Genomic DNA, 27797 nt, shown 5'->3' on the forward strand with positions numbered 1-27797 from the left:
AATGTTTTGGACAAGCATTTCCTCTGCTTTATTATCTAAACAAAAATTTGCCCATACACCTACACTTATGACAGCTAGTCTTAATCAGTAGCAATCTGCCTTGGATTGCCATTGTCCTTACCCTTAACTGTCCATGAGAGGAGAGAGGGAAATCACACACAAGATAAATTACTTCCTCTCAAAGGCTGAGCCATTACCATGATTACCTAATTTGCCCAACCTTCCAGAAAGACAAAAGCCAAACCTTCCATTCATTAGTCTCACTTGGTCAAGTCCCTTTGGCAAACAGCCTCTGGAGGGTGAAGATCCCCAGAATTATCTCCATCTACATTAAATGTACTTAGGCATTCAGCTGCAGATACCACAAATGAAAGAAATTCTCACAATTTAACAATAGTGCTGCCTACTGCTATGCATCCCATCCATTCCCTAACTCCATGCTTCTAAACACAGGGTGAAGTAAGTCCCCACACTTATGCACTTGGATCATCACAACCTGCAAATTTAGCATAGGAGACTATGGTTTATTTCCCTTCCTTGCTTGTTTTGATTGCAAGAAACATAGTTAAATGGTGGTGCAGGGTAATGTTACTTTGCAAGGGACTGCCATCTTCCACACACTTATGTAGTAATAAGTCCTACTGAACCCAGTAAGACTTGCTTCCAAATAGACACACACAGGCTTGCACTGTAAATTATCTCTGATGACCTTGGAGGTCGGTGGTTCGAATCCCCGTGATGGGGTGAGCTCCCGTTGCTCGTCCCAGCTCCTGCCAAACTATCAGTTCGAAAGCATGCCAAAAAGTGCAAGTAGATTAATAGGTACCACTCCGGCAGGAAGGTAAATGGCATTTCTGTGCGCTGCTCTGGTTCGCCAGAAGCGGCTTAGTCAGACTGGCCACATGACCCGGAAAAACCGTCTGCAGACAAACACCGGCTCCCTCGGCCTGTAAAGCGAGATGAGTACTGCAACCCCAGAGTCCTCTGTGACTGGACTTAACTGTCAGGGGTCCTTTACCTTTATCTTTTTAAAACATTCATTTAGAATATAACTGAAAGAACAACATCCAGGTGCTTATCTTAAAATGAAACGGTCAAGTCAATAATTTCTATTGCTCTCCCGTACCTTTCCCTCTGGCTTCTGGTAGGTAGCCGTGTTGGTCTGACGCAGTCGAAATAAAATAATAATAATAATAATAAATGTCTAGTAGCACCTTATAGAGCAACTAAGTTTGTTCTGGAATAAGCTTCCGTGTGCATGCACACTTCTCTGGCCGCACAGACACACCAGCACATTACAGGTTAGGAGGGTTAATCTGGAGGCTATCTTTGGGATCTCTCCACAAGCCTGTGATTATATATGTGAGATGGGATTCTGTAGAAAAAGATAATGCTAAAGCTGTTGAAACAGTCTCTTTGTTAAGCAGTGCTTTTTTCTGGGGGGACGCAGGGGTACGAATACTCCTAAACATTTTGTGAATCTAAGTTTGGCCTCACTGAGGGGCAGTATTTCAATATGAGTAGGAAAATGAGAGTACCCCTAAACATTTTTTAGACTGTTGTTAAGTTAATGGCTCTAGTCATGTCTGTTAAGTATCTTTTTGCATAGCTAAGGAACTGGACTTGTGTGACCATAGAAATTAAAGAGCTGGAGCTCTTTCAAGAAAGTGGGTTGAGGGAGGGAGGCCTTTCCCTAGCTGGTGGTTATACCATTCAGAGTGTTGAAGCTGTACAAAGCAGCAAGAAATTCTGAACTGGGCAGGGAAGAGACACCTTGACATGCTTTCTGAGCTGAATCCAAAGCTATGGCTTGGAAGTGGGGTCCTATAAAATTAATGGGGAGCAAGATCTGTTAGAATGTTAAAGCCAAAGACCTTCCATCCTATGCTAAGCCTTTATATGTGTATAAATAAAATCATATAGCATGAAGATACAAGGATCTGAAGTGATCTTCAGTGTAAGAAAATGAAAAATTACATATGTAGTGGCACCCCCTGAAATCTCTTACACTGCTCAAAGATCAGGGTCACACAATTTTATATATATACATTTCAGAGATACAAGGTCTAAAAAATTTCAATTTAGTTTTGTAGTTCTTAATGAAAGGGATCACAAATATATGAATGTGCATTTTGCATCTCTCTTCCTCATATGAAGGAAGGAGGTACGCATTATTTACTGGGATCTTTTAGGAAGTTTACTATGTGTCACAGAGAGTGAAGTGACACATTTTAATGTATCTCTCTGTGAAAAAATGCTTCTGCTTGTGGCATATAGGGAAGCTAGTGGGTCTAGAGCAGGCGTGGCCAAACTCGGCCCTCCAGCTGTTTTTGGACTACAACTTCCATCATCCCTAGCTAACAGGACCAGTGGTCAGGGATGATGGGAACTGTAGTTCAAAAACAGCTGGAGAGCCAAGTTTGGCCATGCCTGGTCTAGAGACTTACGCATTGTAATCCACACGGTCGATCGAGTCTGTACCGTTTAGAATGTCAGACAGAGAAAAATGAACATGTCTGATTTTAAAATAATGTCTATTGTTCCAGTAATTGCACAAAACATGACTGAATTTCATCAGTTAGAGAGGATTATGCACCTTTATGTAAAAGGTTTTATTGGGTTTGCAGGGACTCCAAACAACAATGGCAAGCAAATAATATTTAGAAAATTACAGTAGCTATTACAGCTTGGACTTGCAACGAAATATTGTCGTCTACAGTGCTTCTGTTCAGACTTCCAACCACTCCATTACAGTGCCTGCAATGGTCAGTCAGCATTCCATGCCCCTTGAGCCCACCTAGTCCTCCATAAGCTTTTTTGGGCTCCCCGCCACTACCTTCAAGGTTATGTGTCTAAATATCTTCTGTCCCCTCCCCAACCTGCTGATATCAGCCTCCTCTGTGTTGATGGCGCTGACCGGCTACGTAAGAAGTAGAGACACACAGAGAACTGAGTGCACTATTCACGTATATACTAGACTTGTCAATACTTTGAGATATTTCAATTGTTCCTTAGTCTTCAGGCAAAAAGCATGTGATCAACACATTTTTATTGTACATTATATTTGTAATTACAGCGGTTAAATGTCTGCTTCTTACGTGCCATAATTTAAACTCAGAGCTCAGGCCTCATTAAACATCTCATTTCAAAAGCCTACTAATAGCTTTTCTTGATATTCCACTGAGCATGACAAAAACATGACAAATTTTTCTCCATAGCTACCTTCATTTAAATATTATAATTAATCCCATTATTTATTTGATATGATAGGAGAGGGTTTTTTTGGTTTTTTGTTTAATTGTCGCAGTCTAAACTCTGTTGTAGCATTCGAATAACATCTGTACTAGTTGGTAGTAAGAATCGAGACCACAGATAATTAACTATTTATTTATACTTTTGGCTTTGATAACAATCTGACAAGTTTTGGCAATAAGTTAATAAGGAATATGTGAAATATGGGGTGGATGGGAAGTTGTACGTAAAGTAAGAAGATATTCTTTATTCTATTATGTTAGATAAAAAAATTTCTTTCTTTTGGTTGATTTGTTTTATATTTTTGTATTAATGGATGATGAAGAATGTTTCTTTTGTTTATTTCAATTAAACAAATAAAATTATATAAGTATATATAAAGGAGAGTTCACAGCTGAAAACCTTCAGACTTAAAGCAGCTACAAAAATTATCAGTGTTCATTTTCTTAAGCTTCATGGTTTAGCCAGTGGTCCTCTATCCCATATGATCATTAAGACAAATGGCAGTAGGAACCGGAAGAAACTGTAAGAGAAAGGCTAGAAAACAAGATGAGTGCCACCTTAATTCCAATGGCTAGTCTGATAGTCCTGCTGCTTTGAGATAAATGAAATAACCAGCAGGTAGGGTAAATGTGTTAGTATCATTAAAAACTGAGTAATTAAACTCCATTCTAATTTGATTTGCCAGTTTGCCAAGCACTCTTTCCCTGAGTTATGAATAAGGTTAAGATCCTACATTCCTGTGCAATGCTTCCCAATTTGGTCATTAATTGCAATAGATGAGGTGGGGAGATAGAGTTAAGAAGTTATGTTTCGGTTATAGAGTTGGTTAAAGTACATAACACCCTGACCCCTAGGAGCTAAAACCATGATCTGCTGCCACCACCGAGTGTGAATTCAGTCATCGACATATTCTTTACCTTTCTGAAATATGAGCCTGCACACATATGCAGGGCTCTGGCAGTAGCTGTAGACTATCCTGCATGGCTGACTGTGTGCTCGGTTGTATAGCTACAGCTATGAATGCTGCCACTTTATCTCATTGTAAAAATGAGTAATAAGTATTTTCAGGTTCACCACCTTCAGCATTAAGAAAGCCTTAAGAAAATGGTCAAAATAAAAAAAATCCTTCCTGTAGCACCTTAAAGACCAACTAAGTTAGTTCTTGGTATAAGCTTTCGTGTGCATGCACACTTCTTCAGATACACTGAAACAGAAGTTGCCAGAAGTGTGCATGCACACGAAAGCTTATACCAAGAACTAACTTAGTTGGTCTTTAAGGTGCTACAGGAAGGATTTTTTTTATTTTGACTATGGCAGACCAACACGGCTACCTATCTGTAGTTAAGAAAATGGCTCTGTGCATTGGTTTCCCACTTTGCCTTAAAAGTGACTTTTTCAAGCCAGTATCATTTGACTGATATTTTACTTCTTTACTGTATTAAAACTCTAACCATGTATGTGTTTCAACAGCAGCATCTGAGTGCAGTCATGAAATACAAATTCGTCATTCCAGCCCCATTAAACACAAAACCGCTCTAGGACCATCTCAAGTGATCTGAAAGCATACAAACTACAAAACGACTCAACTGACAATTGCTTTGATGCAGAGATCAGAGCCACAGCCCACCAATTAGAAACCACTGTATTTCCAGCATGTGTCCCTGGTTCAGAAAAGGGCAAGCTATTAAATCTGTATACTTTGTCCTTTTGGTTGCACTATTCTCACCCAAATCACAGGAGGTGTTATTATATCTACCATTCCTTCTGCACCTCCACTTTGAACAACAATTTATGGAAAGGAGAATTAAGTGATGGATTGGTTGCAGGTCCTCCAAAATACTCATTTGAATCATCTGGCTTTCCTCCTCAATGTATGTCATCCTTGTGCCAATCTTCTTTAGTTAGTCAGTAGTCTAACACTGTATAGTACTGGCAGAGTGATGCCACAGACAAAAATGGCAAGACATCACCTTCAGGTAAAGAATAAAAGGCTCCCCACCTTTAATTACTTTTACTCAAGTAATAAGATCGTCTTTTAGTCACTGCAGTCCATTCCTAATTTGAGTACAAAAGCATCAGACTCTTTACAGGACTACCTTATTTATATATTATAAATATATTAATAAAAACAAGACCTACGTAAACAATGATAATTAAGCTCTGTGTGCTGCTCTCTTACGAAGAGCCCAAATTACGGTTAGATTTGCAGAAAACAAGGGACAAGCTGTTTTAATCACCAGAGGACCTTGTCCCCTGATAGCTTCATATTGTTAAAGCACTGTACAACTTAAATTCAAATAATCTCACAGCGGAAACAAAATCATCCTTTCAAAAAGCATATTCTGGTGTATAATTATGCAATGATGAGTTTTAATTACATTAAATTCATATGCTGAGTTCTAGATTAAAATTGCAAAAGATAAATTTAACCTTGGTTAATTCCACAGGAATAAATTGGTCTTCAACAGGCAAAGAGTTAATATAGAGGGGAACACATGTAACATCTCACTTACACTGATAAATCATTACATTCAGGAAGATACGGCAGCAATATTTCTCTATAAACTGGGGGGATCTATCTACTATCTACTATAGTTCAGTGATTGGAGCCTCAGATCAAAAAAAGCTCATCTTCGTTTAGTGCCATTCACACAATTTTAGGGTAATACAAGCAACAACAAAAATATCACTGCTATTTAAGGGTTTGCAGTCTAAATTTTAAAGTGAAGTGAAGACAGAAAAAGGTGTGAGGGGAAGGGTAATAAGGGAAGGATGAGAGGAAATGCAGTTCGATGTAATTAAGTTTCATTTCAATGGCTTTGCAGTAAAGGCTTGTTTTTTTTAAAAAAAGGAATGGGGGACATAATACACAGGAGGAAGCTTTGGGGTAAAGGACCAAAAAAAGAGAATTGGTAGAATTGTTTAAGAAATAAGATATGGAGCAGCTGAGGGCAGGAGAGCTGACTGAGCAAAGGCCTCAAATAAAGCTTTATATTCAGCATACCAGATTAAATTGTCCAGCAGCATCTGACAAAGAGAACTGAAGCTCAAACCAGCTGTTTCATGATTCCATCTCAAGGTCTACCTCTATGACAACAAAAATCTAACAAAGCAGTTCTCAAGCTTCCCTCTTCCCACACATCACGGATCATTTGAGAATGGCTGGGGGTCTTCGTAGATCACTTAATGATTTTTGTTTTATGATTCAAAGCACATGCCTTACTTATACAGTAGAATCATTTCTTATGTGTGGGTTTCAGATACGAAAATCATGTACAGTGGTACCTCTGGATGCAAACGGGATCCGTTCCGGAGCTCTGTCCGCATCCTGAAGCCAATGCAACCAGCATGCGCGGGTTGCGATTCACCGCTTCCGCGCATGCACCTGACGTCATTTTGAGTGTCTGTGCATGCATGAGCGGGCGAAACCCGGAAGTAATGCGCAACCCAAAAATGCTTAACCCGAAGCTACTTCAACCCGAGGTATGACTGTATAAACTAACTCTTGGAGCCACCCTGTGGCTAGAGAGTAAAAGGGGGAGAGAAGTCCTAGTACTCCAAGCAAGCAAGACAGAGAGGTTAAAACAGGCATAGGCAAACTCGGCCCTCCAGATGTTTGGGGACTACAATTCCCATCATCCCTGACCACTGGGCCTGTTAGCTAGGGATCATGGGAGTTGTAGTCCCCAAACATCTGGAGGGCCAAGTTTGCCTATGCCTGGGTTAAAAGCTCTTTCTTGCCTTGGGTAACCCAAGTGGACCTGATGCAAAAAAGAGATTTTAAGCTCCTGCTTTGCTTGCTAGGCAAGGCTCTCTCGGCACATCAGCTCTGGATTCCTAAGGCTGATTTGTATGCCCAGAGCTGGCATACTGAGCAGGCCTTGCCCTGCAAGCAAAGTCAATCCTGATCGCACCTGGTACAAAAAGGGCTTTTGAGCTCTCCTCATTGTTTGGATTTAACTTGTGCAATTTTAACCAGACTGTTTTCAACCTTGTATGGTTGAAATTGTGCAAGTTAAATGTAAGATGAGATCATACTATGTTTCACAACCACAGTCTTGCCTTTCTAGAGCACCAGACGTACCTGCTTCTGTGATGAAAGTGTTCTATAACCTTTTCATGAACTACCTGAATGGAGTTCACAGACCACAGTTACAGAACCTCTCTAAGACATTCTATGGATGCTTTTCTTCTGTTTCTTTCCTTTTAATGTGTGTTCCTCTGAGGGCTGCTTTAAATGTAACTTTTACCAAGTAGCAGAATAATCAGCACCTGCCATGCTATAAAAAGATCAATTGCTGTGTGTGAAGTTGAATTAAAACTGCTGTGTAAGGTGGATGGCTGGGTCAAAATGGGCCTATTCTGTGAATTAAAATGTTGGCTATTGTCTGTATTCCAAATTATTCTGCCCTCCCTCTTTGATGTATACCAAATGATTTTCAAGTTTAATTTCCTTTTGCCTTCCCCTTGCTCTGAGCAACCCTGTCAGACTCCAGTGAGTGTGCAATATGGGATAATTATGCTAACAAGATCTGTAAAATGTAATTACCTTTTCCCAGGACAACCTCTGTACTGACGTTCTAATAATGTACACTTACATAAAACTTAAAATGCAGCTGGAAGCTTTTAAACATAAGGGGCTGAGAAGTAATTCCAAACCAAGAAAAAAGGCATCTCCAGCGTGACTCATGACAGTAAAAGTTTACATTTTTGTTAATGCTCAAATGACCACTTGACAGAAACCCTGCTAACAATCACTGTGAGCAAACTGTGAGCAAAACAGCTATTTGAAAATGATCTACATGCCTATATAAGATAGGAAACCCCCCCCCCCTTTGTTATCTGTTTTCATACACAGAAGAAATTGGTTTAGTTAAAAAGTCTTACTTTTCTTTTGCTACACCTGAATCTAGGTTAATAGTAACAATAATTTATTATTTGTACCCCAGCCACTCTGGGCAGCTTCCAGCATATATAAAAACAAAATGGTTATATTTCCACCAATTAATCTATTTTTTTTCTGGGTTATTAAAATGTCTGCCCAGACAAAACCCTAATAGGTATTCAAACGGAATTATTTTGATATAATGCAAAGGGGAAGTTATGGAAACCTACCTGAAGAGCTACAATAATTGCTACATGTTCATGTCAAAAAACTGATTGTGGATCTTCATGAACATCAACAGGTTTGGAAGAAATGAAGGGATTGGAAAGGAGCAGCTACTAGAGTTGTTTACCAGTCACGCCACAATAGTTCTACAAGTGTACAGGGTCAGGACAATGTCTGGTTTGTGATGCTGATATTTTGGATGTTCACAAGCGAAATTTGGATGTAAGAGTTTTCATGATCTCTCTAGGACAATACTGTGTTTTAGCGAAAAGCTTACCATTAGGACCTTCATAAAAGTCATTATGGGACAAACTGTAGGACCCACTGAACATTTCAAATAATTGGACCAAATAACCTAATAAAGGATAATGAACACTGTGGGATGGCTGAAATTAAATTAAATTAATCCTAAAGGTAGTGGTGAAGCAAAAAGGGGTAATATTATTGCATTCACATTTTTAAAAAAACAACAACCAGTAATTTAATGTTGCTGATCCCTAATCTGAAATGTTATCATCTTGTCCTTTTCTTCTCTATTCCTTCTACAATACAGAAATGCTGAAAAGAAGCAACGTAATTGTAAGTTTGCGACTTTTTTGTTTCTAGAGAGGAAAGAAAACTGTTAATAGGAAGGAGGAAAGAAAATCTTTCCGTGCCAGCATCAATAACCAATATGAAAGCATTATTTACAATATAGAGGATGCACTTATGACAGCAATTAGAATAATTTCTACATATAAGAATTACAAGAGCTGCCAGCAGATTCCTATCACATTTGTCATAATTACCTTTCTAGGAAAACTGTTACCATATAAAGTGGCACCCATATAAATGTACCTAACTACTTCACCTCAAGGTGCCGTTTTAAAAAAAGACAGAGAAAATTAAGATTTTATAGTCTTTTACATCAATTTATTGATTACTTCACAAAACATTGTCTGGCAACTCAGTTTAAAGGCTTTCTTTTCTCTAACTCACAACTTTGCAATAAAGCAAAGATTTCAGTTGCATGTCTATCTACCTGTTGTTTTTTCCTTAATACTGAAGAAGCAAAAAGTACAATTTAATTTTAAAGGAAAAACAAAAGTACAATGCCTAGGTGTCAGAAGAATTCTGTAATATTCCACTGTATTAATTTTGCAGTGCAAAACACACAAAAAGGTTTGAGAAGAAATATTCCACCACCCACTATGCATGTCAGAGGACAAAACCCTTTGCAGGTTGAAGGCCTATCAACATTTGCAAGCAAATGTCATGGAAACGAAAGCTCTCTCCATGGTAACATCATCCCTGGAACAGCACCTAGCCACAACAACATCGAACATACTGTGACCTTGTCCCGGAGCATAACATGTTTTTTTTTATTCTTCAAACTACTCACAATATTCAACGTGCCTGACAACTATACAAATTTAATCCATTAAATTTCAAATATGCCAGTTTCAGTCTGAAGTTGAATATACACAAGAGGAAGCTGATGAGCTGTTATAAAAGACAAGCGTGAAGAAAACAAGGTGTTGACAAAAGTTATTTATGCTTGGTCCTTAAAGTATCAAAGCTTCGGTACATGTTTCAGCTTAACTCATAAAGTATACCAGGGCTCTCTCTGTGGTGCAATACTACAGAGGGGTATGGAATATGGCATTGGGCACAAAATTCACTCCTGGGACTCTCAGCCCCAAACCCTCTTCCACTTTTTAAAAGCCAGTTTCTAGCTGCCATAGCTTTTAAAGGTATGCTTGAAAGTATATGAACAAAGCTTGCTAAAATCTCAAAAATCAGAGATATGATTCAATAAGATATTCAGAGGTTGGCTTGAGGTGGTGGGTGAGTGGGTGGGGTGGAGATCTCCGGCATTCTTGTCCTTGTCACCATGACCAGGAAAGCCAGAGTTCTGCAAAATTATTATTTTGCAACCAACAACTTCCTTCCAGGTTAAAAAAAACCTAATCTTTATTTGCAGCATTCAACCACTCAATTATTTTTAGTTTACATAATGTCTACATGTGACAGAATTCACATTTTGAGACTTGGGGTTGCTGCGGGACATCATTTCGATTTCTTTACACGCATGGATCTAGCAAAGCGATTGTTCCAAAGTTATAAATATCACGAGGATGATGACTTGCTAGAAACTTGCATGTTGTCATCCACAACTTAATAAACTCCTACCTTTCAGGGCTTTTGAAACTACAGAGAACATTTGTTCAATATGTTTATTATCCTTCCTTCTTCGATAATAATAAAAATAACAATAATAAAACCTCAAGGCAGCTTGCACAAGAAATCCATATAGATGAACTAGCTCAATACGAAGATTAGAGCTCGGCTAATGATTTACTATAAATAATTTATGACAAGTTTAGCTCCCTTTCATTTGCAGAATATTCACAACCTGATCAGTCTGCCCAAACATGTTCTGAAATGTCTATGAATATTTTAGTTCTGAAATGATGGCAGGTTTTAAAAAGCCAAGTCTCTTGTGCTTTACATGACAAATCAACCGAACTGCACTGTATCGATTCTGGTCTGTAACTAGGTGCTCATGCACAAACATGTAAGCCACTCTTTAGGTATACTCTAATCATGTTTGGGGAACACATGACGGGGAGGTGTGGGAATAAACAAGCTAGCTCTGCCCCCTGCTTCCATTCTGTGCATAATGCCCACAAGTTGCAGGGCAATCTTCTCCAGTGGGCAAAATAAAAAAAATCCTTCCTGTAGCACCTTAAAGACCAACTAAGTTAGTTCTTGGTATGAGCTTTCGTGTGCATGCACACTTCTGGCAACTTCTGTTTCAGTGTATCTGAAGAAGTGTGCATGCACACGAAAGCTCATACCAAGAACTAACTTAGTTGGTCTTTAAGGTGCTACTAGAAGGAATTTTTTTATTTTGACTATGGCAGACCAACACGGCTACCTATCTACTACTTCTCCAGTGGGGTTCTTCCTGCACTTCTAGAGGCTCCATGCACATTTTAGAAACCCACCATCAATCAAAGCCTTAACCAGATCACTTTCTGCAACTTAGTTGGTCTTTAAGGTGCTACTGGAAGGAATTTTTTTATTTTCACTTTCTGCAAATTACTGTGCTGCTACAGAATAGACAAGTACGAACCAACTTATATAGGGAACCCATTGACCCATGTTTACCTGCTTCTTCTAGCTTCTACCCAGAAAGACAAAACCGTTGTCTACAACCAAGTCCTACAATATAATCACATCTGTTCAGATCCTGCTCTGGAGGGTAGGACTCAAACCGATGGCTTGAATTTACAAGAAAGGAGATTCCAACTAAACATCAGGAGGAACTTTCTAACAGGAAGAGCTGTTTGATAGTGGAACTTGCTTCCTTGAACGGTGATGGACTCTCCTTCCTTGGAGGTTTATAAGCAGAGGCTGGATGACCATCTGTCATGCATGCTTTAGTTGAGATTCTTGCATTGCAGGGGGTTGGACTAGATGACCCTTGGTCCCTTCCAATTCTACAATTCTGTAATTCTCTGATAAACTCCCCAGCACCCCAATTCCACTTGACCTCTTTCCTTTATTGTGGGATGTTCTTATCACTAGAAGCACTATAGCACAGAAAACTCAAAAAGTATATCAATGGCAGCAACAAAACATAAAATAGCACATTTCTGGGAAACTAATGCCATCTGTAGACATGCTATTTCCTGAACAATGTTAAAAATGCTAATGATGTTCAAGTTTACAATACCACTGAGAACGTTATTATAACAGCAGAAAATATCTACTAAAGTTGTATGTCTAAAATGTCTCAAGTTATGGTACAAATATGTACCATGGGTGCTAATATTCAGTACTGTATTTTTCGCCCTATAGGACGCACCGGCCCATAGGACGCACCTAGATTTGGGGGGGGGAATAAAGGGGGGGAAATTATTTTTTTCCCCCAGGCGCGGGGCTGGGGAAGCTCGGGCTTTGGCAGCTTTGGCATCGCTCTGGGAGCTTGCGGGGCTGGAGGAGGGAAAAGCCCTCCGCCAGCCTTCTCCCGCTGTCCCCCGAGTTTGCGGGGCTGGCGACGGGTAGGAGCAGGCTTCTCCCCCCCGCCAGCCTTCTAGCCAAGTCGGGGGACAGTGGGAAAGGCGCGCTGCGCCTCTCCCGCTGTCCCCCGAGTTTGCGGGGCTGGTGATGGGGAGGAGCAGGCTTCTCCCCCCACCAGCCTTCTAGCCAAGTCGGGGGACAGCGGGAAAGGCGCGCTGCGCCTCTCCCGCTGTCCCCCGAGTTTGCGGGGCTGGCGACGGGGCTCTCCTGAAGCCTGGAGAGCAAGAGGGGTCGGTGCGCGCCGACCCCTCTCGTTCTCCAGGCTTCAGCGAAAGCCTGCATTCGCCCCATAGGACGCACACACATTTCCCCTTCATTTTTGGAGAGGAAAAAGTGCGTCCTATAGGGCGAAAAATACGGTATATGGTGAGAAATATAAGCTTGAATGTTTTCTCTTTATTTTTAAAATACATTTTTAGAAAAGAGTTATTGGCAGGACTTCAATTTAGGTTTGATACAAAAACCACTGTGAGACCCTAGATTCTAGGGGAGTCCCCGCTCCACAGGAACTGAGTATAAGATTGACTGGTAGCACATTTGTATGTGTATTGGGAACATTTATAATATCCCAGTGCAATGTATAAGGTACCCTTACTCCCAACCAATAAAAAAAATCCTCCCATTTATATTGTGTTTGCCTGTCTTCATTTTTTCTTTAAACAGCTCTTCATATAAAGGGGTCATACATATCTGCATAGGACATTAATCAATTGACACTGATTGCAGGCAGTGGGTATTACAGTGATATCAATATTAAATAATAATAATGCAAGGACATCTACTTCTAATAATGGTAAGTAAAGCCAAATCTTAGCTTTGCATGCACAGTTTCTAATTAACATTATTGAAAAATCTCTTGCCAGCTCACATAATAGTTTTCTTAAAAATCATAAAGAACTAAGAAACATAGAGCACCAATTATACCCTAGGAGGTGGTTTAGGGGAAATTGCTTCTGTGGTGTAGCACAAAACATAACCTTTTGGAGCCATATAATAGATTATTAACCGGTGCAATCTGAAGTGCACTTTTACAATGTGGCACACTGATGAATTTGCCCTGCTTCATTTGGTATGATGTAAATAACTAATAGGTCATTATGGATTCCAGCTAGCTGAGACTGTTAAAGAGTATTATAAAATATTTGTGGCTAAAGCGAACTTTACTCCTTTACTCCTTTAAATGTATTTAAAAGTGCTGTGAAAGATTTTCTACTCAAAAGTACAAAGAATTTGAAGGCATATTGAAATTTACTCACTTATTTCTGGATAATACAGCTAGTTTAATTTAATGAGATGTTGGTTAAAAAGAAAAATTAGGAAAATGCACCATTTTAAAGTGTGGGTTTTAATGTATTTAAAAGAAATCCTAGATACTGAAACCCTAAAATAACCAAAGGTCAAAAAATGTATTTCGAAACTCATTCCCGATTAACAACAACAACAAAAAAAAACTTTCCTTACAGAATGCACATTTCTAATTCATCTTTCTCTATGTGGAGTCAGAAATCACTTTAGCAAAGCTTTATAAATGAAAATAAGCTGTCTTCCCTTTTCAGAGGAAGTCAATAATGCTTCTATGCAGTAGGTAAATCAATTTTGCAGAGACTGCTTACTTAAATATCAAGTGGCCTCAAAAGCCCAAAAAGACATCCCACAGAAGGCTGTAATTTCCAAAGCAGCTAGCTTAAATAATTTTCCTTAAGAGTAAGCATTTTGAGTTTCTCTGACCAGTACCATTTAAAAAGAAGCAAAGATTTCTGAAGTATCGGTTTGAACAAAAAAAGGATAACACTTGCAAAAGGGGCATGTGAATGTGAATTTATAAATCTGCAGTATTGCTTAGACTGAAAAATGCTCCAATAGTAAAAACTATCACTAAATTGGTACAATTTTCCCTATAAGAAAGATTGTAGATTTATAAATAAGTTTGCATTCTCATTGCAGACATAGGCATTTTAAATATCTACTCTCTCCAAACAAGTGGCAGAGCAGAGAAAAGAGATGAGCAGAATAAAAGCAAAGGGTCTGAAAAAGAAAATAGAAGAAGAAATAGAAAGGAAGTAACATCTCATTTTCTGTCCCCACAGTGCGTATTAATGTCAAACTATGTGCACATTGCAGGCAGGACAGCTTTAAGCACTTCCCTCTGCTATAATCAAGGCACTTGGCGTATTTTAAATGCTATCAGAAATATCTCTGTACTCTGATAAGGCTATACAGTGGTACCTCTGGTTACAAACTTAATTCGTTCCGGAGGTCCGTTCTTAACCTGAAACCGTTCTTAACCTGAGGTGCACTTTCAGTAATGGGGCCTCCCGCTGCCGCACAATTTCCATTCTCATCCTGGGGCAAAGTTCACAACCTGAGGTAACTACTTCTGGGTTAGCGGAGTCTGTAACCCGAGGTACCACTGTATATAAAATAACAGTACTGGGATGGTCAAACTGTAGTTCAGGGGTCACATGTGGTTCTTTGACCAATCTAACTGTAGCTCTTGAGCCAACAAGGTTGTCTGTGCATTTTGGAGTTCCTGGCATCCTCCCTGGCACACAAGGCATCCCCTGCCCTCTGCAACCACTTGGGCTGCAGGTGCCACTGGGGGTACAGGGGAAGTCTCAGGAATTCAGCAGACAGAAGAGGTAATTTAAGAGGCAGGCGGTGGTGGTGGGGAATTACTATACAGTGGAGAGGGACGAGAATGCTGAAGCAGCATGGGGTGGGGGAGAGAAGCAGCTGCCTAATGATGTGGAAAGGAGCAGAACGTCACCAGTTTATGGGGCGTTCCCCAATTCATCCACCACCCATGATCTGCAGGCCACACCTAGAAAGGGGGATTATTACTCTGCTCTCTACAAGGGCTTTTCAAAAGGCATTAAAACCTACAGGAGAGAATTAATCTGCACCTACCCTAGAACTTTCCCTTCCACCCATGGCATTAAGGAGGCGTTTGTCTCCCTCCTTCCAAGTTAAAAAAAACCTTAATCTTTATTTGTAGCATTTAAAAAGGATCTTGTGTAACTATTTCTGCAGGAAATGAGCTGGACCCACCTCACCACCCTGCAGTAACATTTTCTAATTTGATGGTGGAGTTTGCAGTGGCATCTTATCCTCCCTTCTATTCATGCAAGAGTCTTGGGAAATGCCATTTATATACATAAAGTAGCCTAAAGCATAATATTATCAGGATGTAAAAAAAAAGCAAGTATGAGGAAGAAAATCAAAATTTAAGCCAGAATGGAAGATATTGTATTCAATGTTAAAGGAGGCATAGCCCTATGAAATGTATCATCACATGAAGGCCCACTATGATCAAATAACAAAAAAAAGTTTTATCTGAATACCTTCCTGGATCACAGTTAAGGAGAAATAATCTAACCACATTAAAATTAAGCAGTCAACAAACCTGACTTTCTGCATTCATCAGAGTAGCTGGCCAAACTGAAATCAGCTGATAATATTGTATATCAATCTAAAAATGAATTAATGTTTAACTACTGTGTAAAGGTTGTGCATATCTCGTGGCTCTCAAACTTTTGATGGTTGGCATCTGTGGCTCAAAAGGTCTGAAACTTTGGCCACAGTGGTAATCTATAGTTCACAAGATCATGTTGGCAATGTGGGCTCTTGTACATAGGAAAGGATATAGACCAGAGAATAATACAGCAGCACAAAATTATCCAATTTTCTATGGTGGATTTCCAAAGTCTTAAAGATTTGTACACTTGAAAAACAACATTTATACCTACAAGAATATCTACAAACAGGATGAAAAAGATACACTAAGAGCCTTGTGTCTTCTAAAGTTTTAAACATCACATGATTAGCATTTGCAATCACTAATACATATTGATATAAAAAGATGGACAAGATGTTTCAAAGCTGTCACTGAAAATCAAAGACAGATGCAGCATCTTGAAATATATATGTGGGATGGGTGGGTTTCCAAAAGACTAATTTTTCATTGGTTATATAAACACAGTGACCTAATATGGGTTCACTATGTGTTACAACTTATGGAAAATAATATGAGAGATCTGGCTTCTATCTTTGGGATACAGAGGTCAGACTGATTGCCAACGGTGCTCCAACACTACAAAAGGCTGTACAGTTATCATAAATCCAGACTAGGCTAACTCAAGGTGTCATATAGTTAAAATACTCTCTATTATTATTCTAGCTATAGGTAACACATTAAAAAAATGAAGCAGGACAGCTCCATGCTACTGTCTACCGTACAGTGTCTACTACAACAGAGAATTAACATTTTTCTCTTACAAATGTTCTTTGCAGCAAAGTCCCTGAGATAAAAGAAACTACTTACTATTAACTTGTACGGAAACTGGGGTTTAACACCAAAGCTAATGACATAAATGTCAATTTTTTTATTCATGTTCCTCACAGGTTTATGGGTGATAAATATGTCCTGTATTTAGCCTATTCAAAGTCACCACAATTTGAGGAAAGGAAAGTAGTATTACTACTGCTTCCTTTTCATATTTGTTCCATATAATTACCCTATCTGTTGCTTTTCTGTATATTTAACTGCCAAGTCAATACGTATGCCATTCTTTCTCCCATTAACAAGAATGTCTTTTTGCAGGAGAATTTCTACAATTCAGAAATAAAATAATAAGCAAGATTTGTACATTTTCATTCAGTGGCAGCTTTTATTTTATCCTTTAAGATAATTTACTCAAACACATTCAATCAAATATTGATAAAGATAGAAAAGTACAAGCAATGTGCTCAAATATTCATGGTCTTTGTATTAAGAAGTGCTTGCGGAAAACTAATAATTTGATAAATTTTTGTGAAGGTTTCAAGACAGACACAGGATACTGCATATCTAAGCCAACGAATTCTTCAGAAAGCCAAAAAGAATGGATTTTAGGGTCAAATAAATAAATATTTGCTTAAATATTTTTCTGGCAGTGAATGATGAAATTCTCAAGAGCACAAGTTGATGAAACCCCCCACCCCATAGCAAAAGCATTATACAGTGATTTAAAAAATCAAAATCATGGCAACTTACTCCTACAGGCTGAAAAATTAGTCCGTCCACTTCATGACTGACTTCTCTAGCAAAATTTCCCTCAAGAAGCTGTAAAAAACATCAAAGAGTTATTTGGTTTTACAATAATAATAATAGTAGCCATGCCAAAAAATAAGACATAGACATCTACATCAATGCAATAAGGCATTTACTGGAAAACACTGGTTTCCAGCATCTACTACTCACTTCTCATTAAATAAAACAAACAGGTAAGTTTAGAAGATAAGCAGAACAATGAAAGCCATGAACTAATTCCTTTTTTTCTAAAGTTTGCACGCTGACGATTGCACTGCAAGAAGTCATACGGCCAATTCAGACTCAACAATCCTCCATAGATAAAGCACATCTTATTAGACATTGTACAAGCCTTGCAACCAAGTGCCCTGACCTCGCCTCCATGAGAGGCAACCGCCAGTAGACCTGGATGATTCCAAGGAAAATGCATAGGAACCATTTTACATATTAACTGTCCCTATATGGGTTGCATTATTTCCCCCCGACTTCATGTGAATGATTGCTGTGTCCAGACATAATAGTAAACAATGATTTACTATTAATAACTTCTCCCAGCCATGCCACTCATAGCACACTAATGTGGCCAATGTGTTCTTTTTTATAAGTCATCTTGCTTTTGAATTTCCTTCCCAACACCACATATTTTTTTATTCCTGTTAGCTTGTGGAACTTGGAAGCTTTTATTTGTGAAGATTTTATTATGAAACCCACAAATATTTTGAGATAGAAGTCTGTTGAGGTGAACATTTTGTTATTAGCAGTTTTATATGATGTCCTCAAAACAAGTCCCTGGAGACAAAAGTTACTTCGCAGCAATCTGTGGGATGAACAGAACTCTTAAAACCTAGCCCTCATCTGAACTGAAGAATATTTCCATTTTTTAAAAAAAGCACCATAGACTACTGATCTTATTCTGCAAAAGATGAAAGGTGAACACCCATGGCAATGGTAAAAAAATACACTAAAAACTAACTTACTTTCCTCAAAGATTTTGAAAAAATACTAAAATGGCCTCACAAAGCATAATTGATTCAGTAGCTTGCTGATTTAAAGCATACATATACTACAAATACTTGCTGAATGAAATATAATTCACACTAAGGAATATGTCAGTTTCAACCACTGAGCTCAAATGAGCAGGGCTTAAATATACACTCTGTCTCCACCTATCTGAATTCTGAAAGTTTTATAGGGGATATACACATTTTCTAAAACTTTAAGGATGGTAGATTGAAGAGGATGAGGATGCTTTTCAGTGCACTTGAAGATGGGAGGCAAAACTAATCTGGCATCTGGCAATAGATAATAAAATAATCCTTGCAAAGATACATAAATATGATACAATTTTTTGTTCCAGTGATTATGGTATGGTATTTTAGATTAAAAAGGGACACGGGTGGCCCTGTGGGTAAAACCTCAGTGCCTAGGACTTGCCGATCGCATGGTCGGCGGTTCGAATCCCCGCGGCGGGGTGAGCTCCCGTCTTTCGGTCCCAGCTCCTGCCCACCTAGCAGTTCGAAAGAATCCCTAAGTACAAGTAGATAAATAGGTACCGCTTTATAGCGGGAAGGTAAATGGCGTTCCGTGCGCTGCTGCTGGCTCGCCAGAGCAGCTTCGTCACGCTGGCCACGTGACCCGGAAGTGTCTCCGGACAGCGCTGGCCCCCGGCCTCTTAAGTGAGATGGGCACCCAACCTTAGAGTCGGACACGACTGGCCCGTACAGGCAGGGGTACCTTTACCTTTACCTTTATTTTAGATTAAATAAATAAATATAAGACAAAGATAAACCAAGCAATGATTATTGGGACATCTGGGGTGAGCCATAGGTGTTGGTCAGCTTCCCCACCCCAACAGACCATTTTGACAGGTGGCTGGGTCCACCCACATGAACATCTCCTGACATCACCATGATGTCAGGTGGACCAACTTCAGCTATCCCAGCCAAGTTTCCAATTTTGTTACAGGTAACTCTTTGGTATTCAGAGATGGCCTGAGCATTAGACACCATTTTCCTTATGTGTGTTGTCTCTCTCTCATCTTCAGTTCCTTAATTTACCAGTGAGTTCTGAGCAGCAGAGATAGAACGGCTGGAATACAGGTAGATGAAGACACCAAGCACAACCAAATACAAGTAAGAGTTTTTCATACCTTAAGAGCAGGATAAAAATCTAACTTCAAACAAAATAAACAAAGAACAGCAGCAGCAATTTTAAAAAAGAAAACCCTGTTGTATTCCTCCAGTTAAGACAGACATAGAACGAAGCAACTGCAGCATTTCCAGCCTTTGCAATAAATCAGAGTGAAAAACGGCTGCGTTCTCCGCTACTTTTTGTCTTTTTTCTTGAGAGGAGGAAAAGTGAGATAGTACTCCTATTTCGACGACAAAACTGAAGCCCCTACCCCACGCTGCCCCCAGAGAGCTCCTTGCTGAGGTAAAATTTCAACTAGTGCCTTGCCGGTCCACAGCCCCAACCTGCAATGTAATTACTGTATCTGGCCAGTTTTTTCAACATACTAGGTCAGGATGGCTGTTGGAGAGAAGGAAAGTTCACTGTACAAAACTCTAAAGATAGCACAATGTTATTATCACTAACTATAAATTGCAACATAATTGTGTGGTTTTTTCCTGAAAAAAAGGAAAACAGTATGAAACTGCTGCTCACTAATAGCATCAGCTCACTAATTACTATCCATGATTCATTAGAAGCATTCCAAACCTGATTAATGTCAGGTCAAGTTTAACATATGACGGGGTTTATTAGTAATGCTTTGCTATCCCACAGCTTGTCAGTCTTTCACAGCGAGCACCATCTGTTACATGTAGAAATAAGTCAGAACACCGGTAACTCTGACTTACTGCTAGTCACTAATGTATGCTTTCAAAGTTGTCCAGGACACTTAAACTAATAACATTTGACAGCATTAGAAAGCATGTCTGACATATGTTTGCTTGCTTTAAAGGCTATTCCTACTACTGCATCTTCTTTCATATAAATTGTATATGATTTCATATAACAATCATGCAAAATGAAACATGCCTGATCTTAGAAGCCTATGTTATTATTATTACTAACTATAGATGAATCACACTCAACATGTTCCAAGCAATTATAAAACATTGTATCAGAGCAGTGTTCAATATACAGATCTGGTTTTCATAATCAACAAATAATCTTACTGTAGACCTGGATTTCCAGAATGATGAAACTGCAAATCTAGGAGCATTCCCCACAGTCTCTTTAGTCAGTGCCCTGAGGCAAAATGGTCTCTGCCCAAATGCACCCCTCCCAGATGGACCCTGCAGCCTCTATATTTACATCTCAAAAAAGGTTCTCTCTCCTCCTTGATCTTATAAAGGGGGGAGTTATCCACTGCTCAACTGTTCTTCAGAAACTTTCAAAGTAATTATCTAACAGTAAAGGTAAAGGTACCCCTGCCCGTACGGGCCAGTCGTGACCGACTCTAGGGTTGCGTGCTCATCTCGCTTGAGAGGCCGGGGGCCAGCGCTGTCCGAAGACACTTCCGGGTCACATGGCCAGCGTGACAAAGCTGCTCTGGCGAGCCAGCACAGCGCAGCGCACAGAACGCCGTTTACCTTCCCGCTAGTAAGCGGTCCCTATTTATCTACTTGCACTTAAGGGTGCTTTCAAACTGCTAGGTGGGCAGGAGCTGGAACCGAACGACGGGAGCTCACCCCGCCGCGGGGATTCGAACCGCCGACCACACGATCGGCAAGTCCTAGGCACTGAGGTTTTACCCACAGCGCCACCCGCATCCCAGTAATTATCTAACAGAGCAATCCTAAATTTATCTACTCATGAGGAAGTCCCACCAACTTTACAATAGAGTGTCCTCTCAGTTGGTTATATACAGAATTGTAGCCAAAACAATTGCAGCCTAAAGAGAATGGACACCTTTTTATCACCTATTTTTTAAATGGCACATCAGTTGAAACCCAGGCAACAGAAATCACATGTTACATTGAACCTGAGAGCAAAAGGGATTAAGAATATGGGTACCTTGTTATATTTAACGCCTCCAATAAATTATCCCCCATACATGTAGTGAGAATATATTAAAGTTTAAACTGAGTGCGCAATCACATTATTAAATTCAGAGAGATAATTCAGTGCCTTGGTGTGTTATTCTTTTAAAAGGTAAAATTCTTCCATTAATTTCCCCAAGATGGTTTCAAGTGCTACTCAAATAAGAAAACCAAACATGTTTTGAGATGATTTTGCTGTAAGATGTTGGAGAACACTTCAAAAGGAAGTGAGATACTTAAGGCATAAAGCACCATTTCAAAGAAAATATTTTTCGGAATTTCATTACTGTGTATTCCAAATGTATCAATCAGAATCAGACAATGGCTGCTTTTGCCCATTCACATTACAAGGACAAACAACAGTGAACCTCAGGCTCTTGCACTCTTCCCTCCTACTCTAGCACAGCTGCAAGGAAGAGCCTAGAAACTTCACTTCTGCTTCATATTAAATGCAACTTTTCATGACATCCGGACCCAGACAAACTGTGGTTAAATTATGGCTTGGCTGGAACCAGCAAAGATGTCCCAGTTTATGCTGGGCCTTACAGACCTTACTATATTGCTGGAGGAATTCTCCTGTGGGTTTACTCATGTTTGATTGTTGCTTGCATCAGTAGCTGGCAGAATAAGTTCGGAGTGAGACATGGGAGACTCCTCTGCTGCAGTAGGGACAAAACTGGTAAGCTGCCAAATACTTGCGGTGTGGTTCATATAGCCTGGTTTCTTTGTGCCATTATGACTCTACCAGTAATGCCAAAATTCAAAGCAAGTTTTGAAAATAACCCACCAATTTCATATACTGTTTAAAAGCAACAAGAAAAGGTGCGTTTTGGCAGTCTGGAGTTGGTGAACATGCTGGTTTGGAGTAAGAATGCAATATTATTATTATTATTATTATTATTATTATTATTATTATTAATAATAGCTCTGTTCATCGCCTATCCTGTACTATTCCGGGGTACGAGTCCGGCTTTGCTGATCTGCTTTTTCACTTCATTAGTTGAATAGGAGTATTGTAGTCTGAGGAATACATGGTGTGAATTCTCAAGTTTGCGTTTCTGTCCAATGTCTCTGAGCAAATACAAATGCCGTCGTAAGGACTGGATGCAAACAATGGCTTTTGTGATATGCGCTGGGTAGAAGCTGGAAGCATGTAGGAATGTGTAGTGCTCAGCAAGGTTTCCATTTTCAGGTGGTGGTTGTCTGTCCATTATGTAGTTGCACAATAATGTCCACTAAATGAAATAGTTCAGAGATTGGGAAACCTTTTCAGCCTGAGCTTCTAGGCAACCTACCAGGGGTGGCAGGCCAGTAGTCGGCAAGGCCAGAAGCAAAGGTGAGCAAGAAATGCTAATTTACTTGCATAGTCCTCTCTTCCTCCATCCAAGGAAACAAGAAACATTATCAAAGTTCAAGGGCACATTTTAGCCAGGTAAAAGCACTTGAGGAGAGTGCAAAGCAGGGCCAGTGAGGGATGTGGTATGGGGAGAAGCCAGACAGAGATGCCTAGAGGGCTGCATTCTGCCCTGAAGTCTGAGACTTCTGGTCTAGCTGGCGGTGGTGGGGTGAAACTTATCAAAATCCTGGTGGAACTTCTGAAATATCTCCTGTCCATATGCACAGATGATAAAGAAGTCATCAATACAGTGGTACCTCGGGTTACATACGCTTCAGATTACATACGCTTCACGTTACAGAATCTGCTAGCCCAGAAATAGTGCTTCAGGCTAAGAACTTTGCTTCAGGATGAGAACAGAAATCATGCTTCGGCGGCGCGGCAGCAGCAGGAGGCCCCATTAGCTAAAGTGGTGCTTCAGGTTAAGAACAGTTTCAGGTTAAGTACGGACCTCCGGAACGAATTAAGTACTTAACCGAAGGTACCACTGTATATCTTTAGCAGATGAAACACTTTTAGAGGCTGAAGGTGAGAAGCATTGATCTAAGTCAGCCCCATGGCGTTGGCATGCTGTGGAGCCATACAAGTATCATGGTCAGTGGATACATTTTCTCTCCAAAGAAAATGTGCAAAATGCAAAGTGGCAGAGTTTGGCAATTAGATGTGCTAATCACCAAATGGGATGATATTCCTGATTGCCTGTTGTTGTCATGTTTTGGTCCATCGCTGAATACTATGGAAGAGACAAGGCTGCTGACAATGTAAGGCTGATCAGAAATTTCAGGACCACAGATAGCTCCCAAGTTAGCAACTTGCTCCAATGAAGATGGAGTGCAGACTGGTGCCTTTTAAGTTTCTGTTTCTAGACCACTTCCTTCAGGCTCCATGCCCTTGTGGAGAACTTCAGCACCTTCAAGGGACAATCCTCTAGCAGCCCTCCTTTGTTCCACAGCCTCCCTCATGGTATGCTCCGCTACGCTGCTGGACTAGCGAACTGCAATGGGAGGCATCTGGTTCCTCACGTACCCATGGGGTCCAGAATCTGGCCCTGCAGGCTCTAGTGGTCCAGGAGCTTCTTCTGGGTATTCCTGTCTAACAGACTCAGGTACTTAGTAACCAAGTAAAAGGAATATGACCAATAAAAGCCTTTAAAAAGTCTATTCAGATAAAATGCAGGTCTTACAGATTCCAGCCCATTAAAAGAGGCCACAGATACCCAAAACACTTCAAATTAAAGGCCAGAAGTCTGGATAAAGAAGGAAGTCCAAGTTCCAAGTTTATTACACAAGAGAGATAACTAAATCCTTATTTTATACCAAGCAGATAATTAGTTACTTTGCATAATAATTGATAATTTGACTCAATACATAAAAGCATAAAAAGTATGTTGGCTTGACAATATTGGGTTGGTGAAGACATATACTTGTCTGGAATACCCAATCATGCCTTTTCCTCCTACAGACAACCCTGCTTCCCTTCCCTTTTATCAGGTAACTACGATGTGTGTCTGTTTTGCTTATATTACTCATTAATGAACCTTAAATAAAAATATAGGAATCTAATTCCAGCCTAGGCTAGCATCAAGGGAACTTAGAAAGAGAAAGAACTCTAGGTCACAGCAACCCTATCCACAGAAGACAGAAAGGCCAGAGGACAGTTGGCCAGGCTGCTGGGGGAAGCACCAGAGGATGGAAGATGCGTAGTGTGCACTGTTCAAAGGAAGTATGAACCAGGAGTGTGGACAGCTGTTAGAACAGGGAACAGAAGAGCAAACGGGGGGGGGGGAGCAGCCATTAGAACACAACTAGGAAGAAACAACAGAAGTGGGGGCAGTTCTCTGTGATACAAGACAACCATGCGTGGCTTGCCAACTTGAAAACATCCCTGCTCTGGCGTAGTTTATTTAGGCTTGGAAAGATTGCTGTTGATGATGTTAATCATGATCCGATCAAAGCCATTTTCTCAACAAAAACTTGAAATCAAAACATGATTTTCAATAAAGCAGGAACTATGCAAAAGGAAAGGGTAGTGAAAGGATGCATTAAAGGATAGAGCAATGGAAAGACTTAATAGCATAGCAGAACAGTATTGATTTTAATCCTAGGCGCATATCTTCTAGTTTTCTTGAGAGCAACTGGACAAAATAAAGGAGCGAGAAAAGCAGAAATATTGAAAAGTGGAAGGCAGAGAGAGGAGAGAAAACAGGAGAAGATGACAAATAGGGCAAAAAACAAGAAGGAACAGATGGAGCTGGAAGAAGGGCAGGGAGAATAATAATGCCAATTCTGGCAGGAAACAGAGGGCTGATAGGTGAGGTGATTCAGTCCTTCCTGAAGGCATGGAAAATGAAAACAAAACTGAAAATCAAACAAAGAAAAGGGGTCACAGTTTTGGCAAAAAAAATACATCACCAGATGGTGTCAATTGTTTCTCCACCTAAATATGGAGCTTGGAAGCATCCAGCAAATACACACATTTCTCCACATCTCTTCTCATGTAATTTTACTTCTATTCCCTATCTGCTGCATTTTTCACTTTACACTGATGGATTGGAGTCCCCCAAAGTAGCCTTCCAACTTATATTAATTACAGTTAATTCAAAATGTATGAGACTGGAATTTCATCATTTAAAACCTCTCCCTACACTGTTAAGAGCTAGAGGACAGAACATTATTAAATATGGTACTATCTAAAGACAACAAAGACTTCAGAAAATGACATCCGTGCAAACATTAAACAAAGCAGGGGAAAAACAGGAGGTGTACAGTTTCAGAACGTATACTTGCCTCAGGGTTTGAAGAAAGTACCATGCTGTTTTATGGTTTACTCTTAGAGACAGAGTTTACTCACTTCCATTTGTCTCGTGCTAGGACCAGCTGTCATGTTTTAAACACAAAATATTCTTAGAAACAACACATCATTGCTATACTGTATTGTGGAATTTGAAAAAAGTTGCATAGGTTGACTTAAATGTCATTATTTAACTTTCTGCACTACTCTTTTGCTCACTGTGATCTACAGTAATCCTCCATGGGATCATACCCCTGTAGGGTGCACAAGGAGACAAACCATCATGTGCCTATACTAGAAAGTCTTAATAAGTCTTTACAGTTTTTAATATCATCATGACAGAGAGGAAATGTCAATAATACTCTTTCTCAAGGATAATACTGGCTTACAGGGTAAAGGGACCCCTGACCATTAAGGTCCAGTCATGACCGACTCTGGGGTTGCGGGGCTCATATAGCTTTACTGGCCAAGGGAGCCGGCGTACAGCTTCCGGGTCATGTGGCCAGCATGACTAAGCGGCTTCTGGCGAACCAGAGCAGCGCATGGAAACGCCGTTTACCTTCCCGCTGGAGCGGTACCTATTTATCTACTTGCACTTTTGACATGCTTTCAAACTGCTAGGTTGGCAGGAGCAGGGACCGAGCAATGGGAGCTCACCCCGTTGCGGGGATTCGAACTGCCGACCTTCTGATCAGCAAGTCCTAGGCTCTGTGGTTTAATCCACAGCGCCACCCATGTCCCATAATACTGGCTTAATAATGCTATAAAAATGTATACAAAAAATGTGAACCTTAAGTCTACTCATGCACGTCAACAATGGCTCACACATGTATGAACATCACATGATTTGACAGCTGAATATGTGAACAGATTCCTACGGAAAACATCAAATTTAAGGAAATATTAAGTTCCATCTGCCATGCCTTGCTATGTGAAAGTTCACTCACACATGCAAGTTACCAAATCATGCTGCAATCCTCATGTCATAAAGGTGCCCTTGTGAACTAGTTTTCAGTTATCTCGCTTACAATATATAAGAACAGCAACCTACATCCAGGGTAGGCATGTTTTAAGCTTGCAGGATTTACTTTGTATTATTTTGCTAAACCTGGCAATATCATAATTAAAGAATTCTGAGCCCAGTAAATTGATTTTGAATACCAGAACTGAGCAGAGCCAGATCATCTAATGACAGCTCCCAAATGCTTCATACAGATGTTAAGTAGCATTGGAGACAAAATGGTGCCCTGCAGCACCCAATAGCAAAAGTGCGGTGCACCTCCCCACCCTATCCTCTGGATTCAACTATCTGGACCCATGGCAAAACCACACTGAAAGATCATGAAAGAGCAAGGCCTTACACCATCTGTGATTGGCAACTCTTAAGCTTTCTGAAAATTTCAAGGTTTCAAGCAAGCCTTTACCTACAAAGACAGAATCTAAAGAACTCCCTCCCAACTGAGATCAGATGCTTGACAAAGACCTTTATATTTCCATAGGCATTGTTTTTGTTTTCCTTATTAATTTTATCCAGGGCATGCATTTTTTAATCTTACTGTACACTGCTTGGAAACCTCATTGTTAAGTTGTATATAAACTCTTGAAATAATTAAATAAAGATAGAGCTTCATTTCATATAATGGGAATAGCCAAACGACAAGTTTTCTCCCCCTTTCGGGGCTGCTAAAATACTTATACTATGCATACAAGTGTCCAGGAAGCCCAGATTTTTTAGCTAGAGAAGATTACACACTGGAAAATGTACAAGGAGAAGTGTATGACTAGGGGAGTAAGAATGGGAGGGTACAGGAATGTCATTTGATGAGGGACTTGGGGTGCAAAAAATGGAAGTGTTAGAGAAGATGTGATGAGGCAGGGTTTTTGAAGATTTGGCCCTGACAAGTCTAAAACTTCTGCAATTTAATACAATTTAAGTGATATTTGTGACCCCCAATGTTTGCGTGCAACTCAACTTAGCAATAGTGGCTACCGCTGGCATTTCTTAGGATTACTTTATCCATAAATGTATCCATTTTCAAGTATTAATATTTTAGACTTTTAGAG

The 27797-nt window shown here is 39.9% G+C and overlaps 1 protein-coding gene across 3 annotated transcripts in view; it reads right to left on the reverse strand.

The window, feature by feature from the left end:
- Positions 1-27797, reverse strand: part of RNGTT (RNA guanylyltransferase and 5'-phosphatase) — a 124092-nt gene that overhangs the window by 28981 nt on the left and 67314 nt on the right. For 2 of the 3 annotated variants that reach the window (XM_081186608.1, XM_081186609.1), the window contains exon 12: positions 17466-17534. The exons of the other annotated variant lie outside the window; for it this stretch is intronic. In XM_081186608.1, coding sequence (XP_081042734.1) covers positions 17466-17534 — 69 coding nt within the window. The remainder of the gene's footprint in view (positions 1-17465; positions 17535-27797) is intronic. 3 annotated transcript variants of the gene reach the window in all.

Source organism: Podarcis bocagei, assembly GCF_964188305.1.
Source record: "Podarcis bocagei genome assembly, chromosome: 3".
NCBI lineage: Eukaryota > Metazoa > Chordata > Lepidosauria > Squamata > Lacertidae > Podarcis > Podarcis bocagei.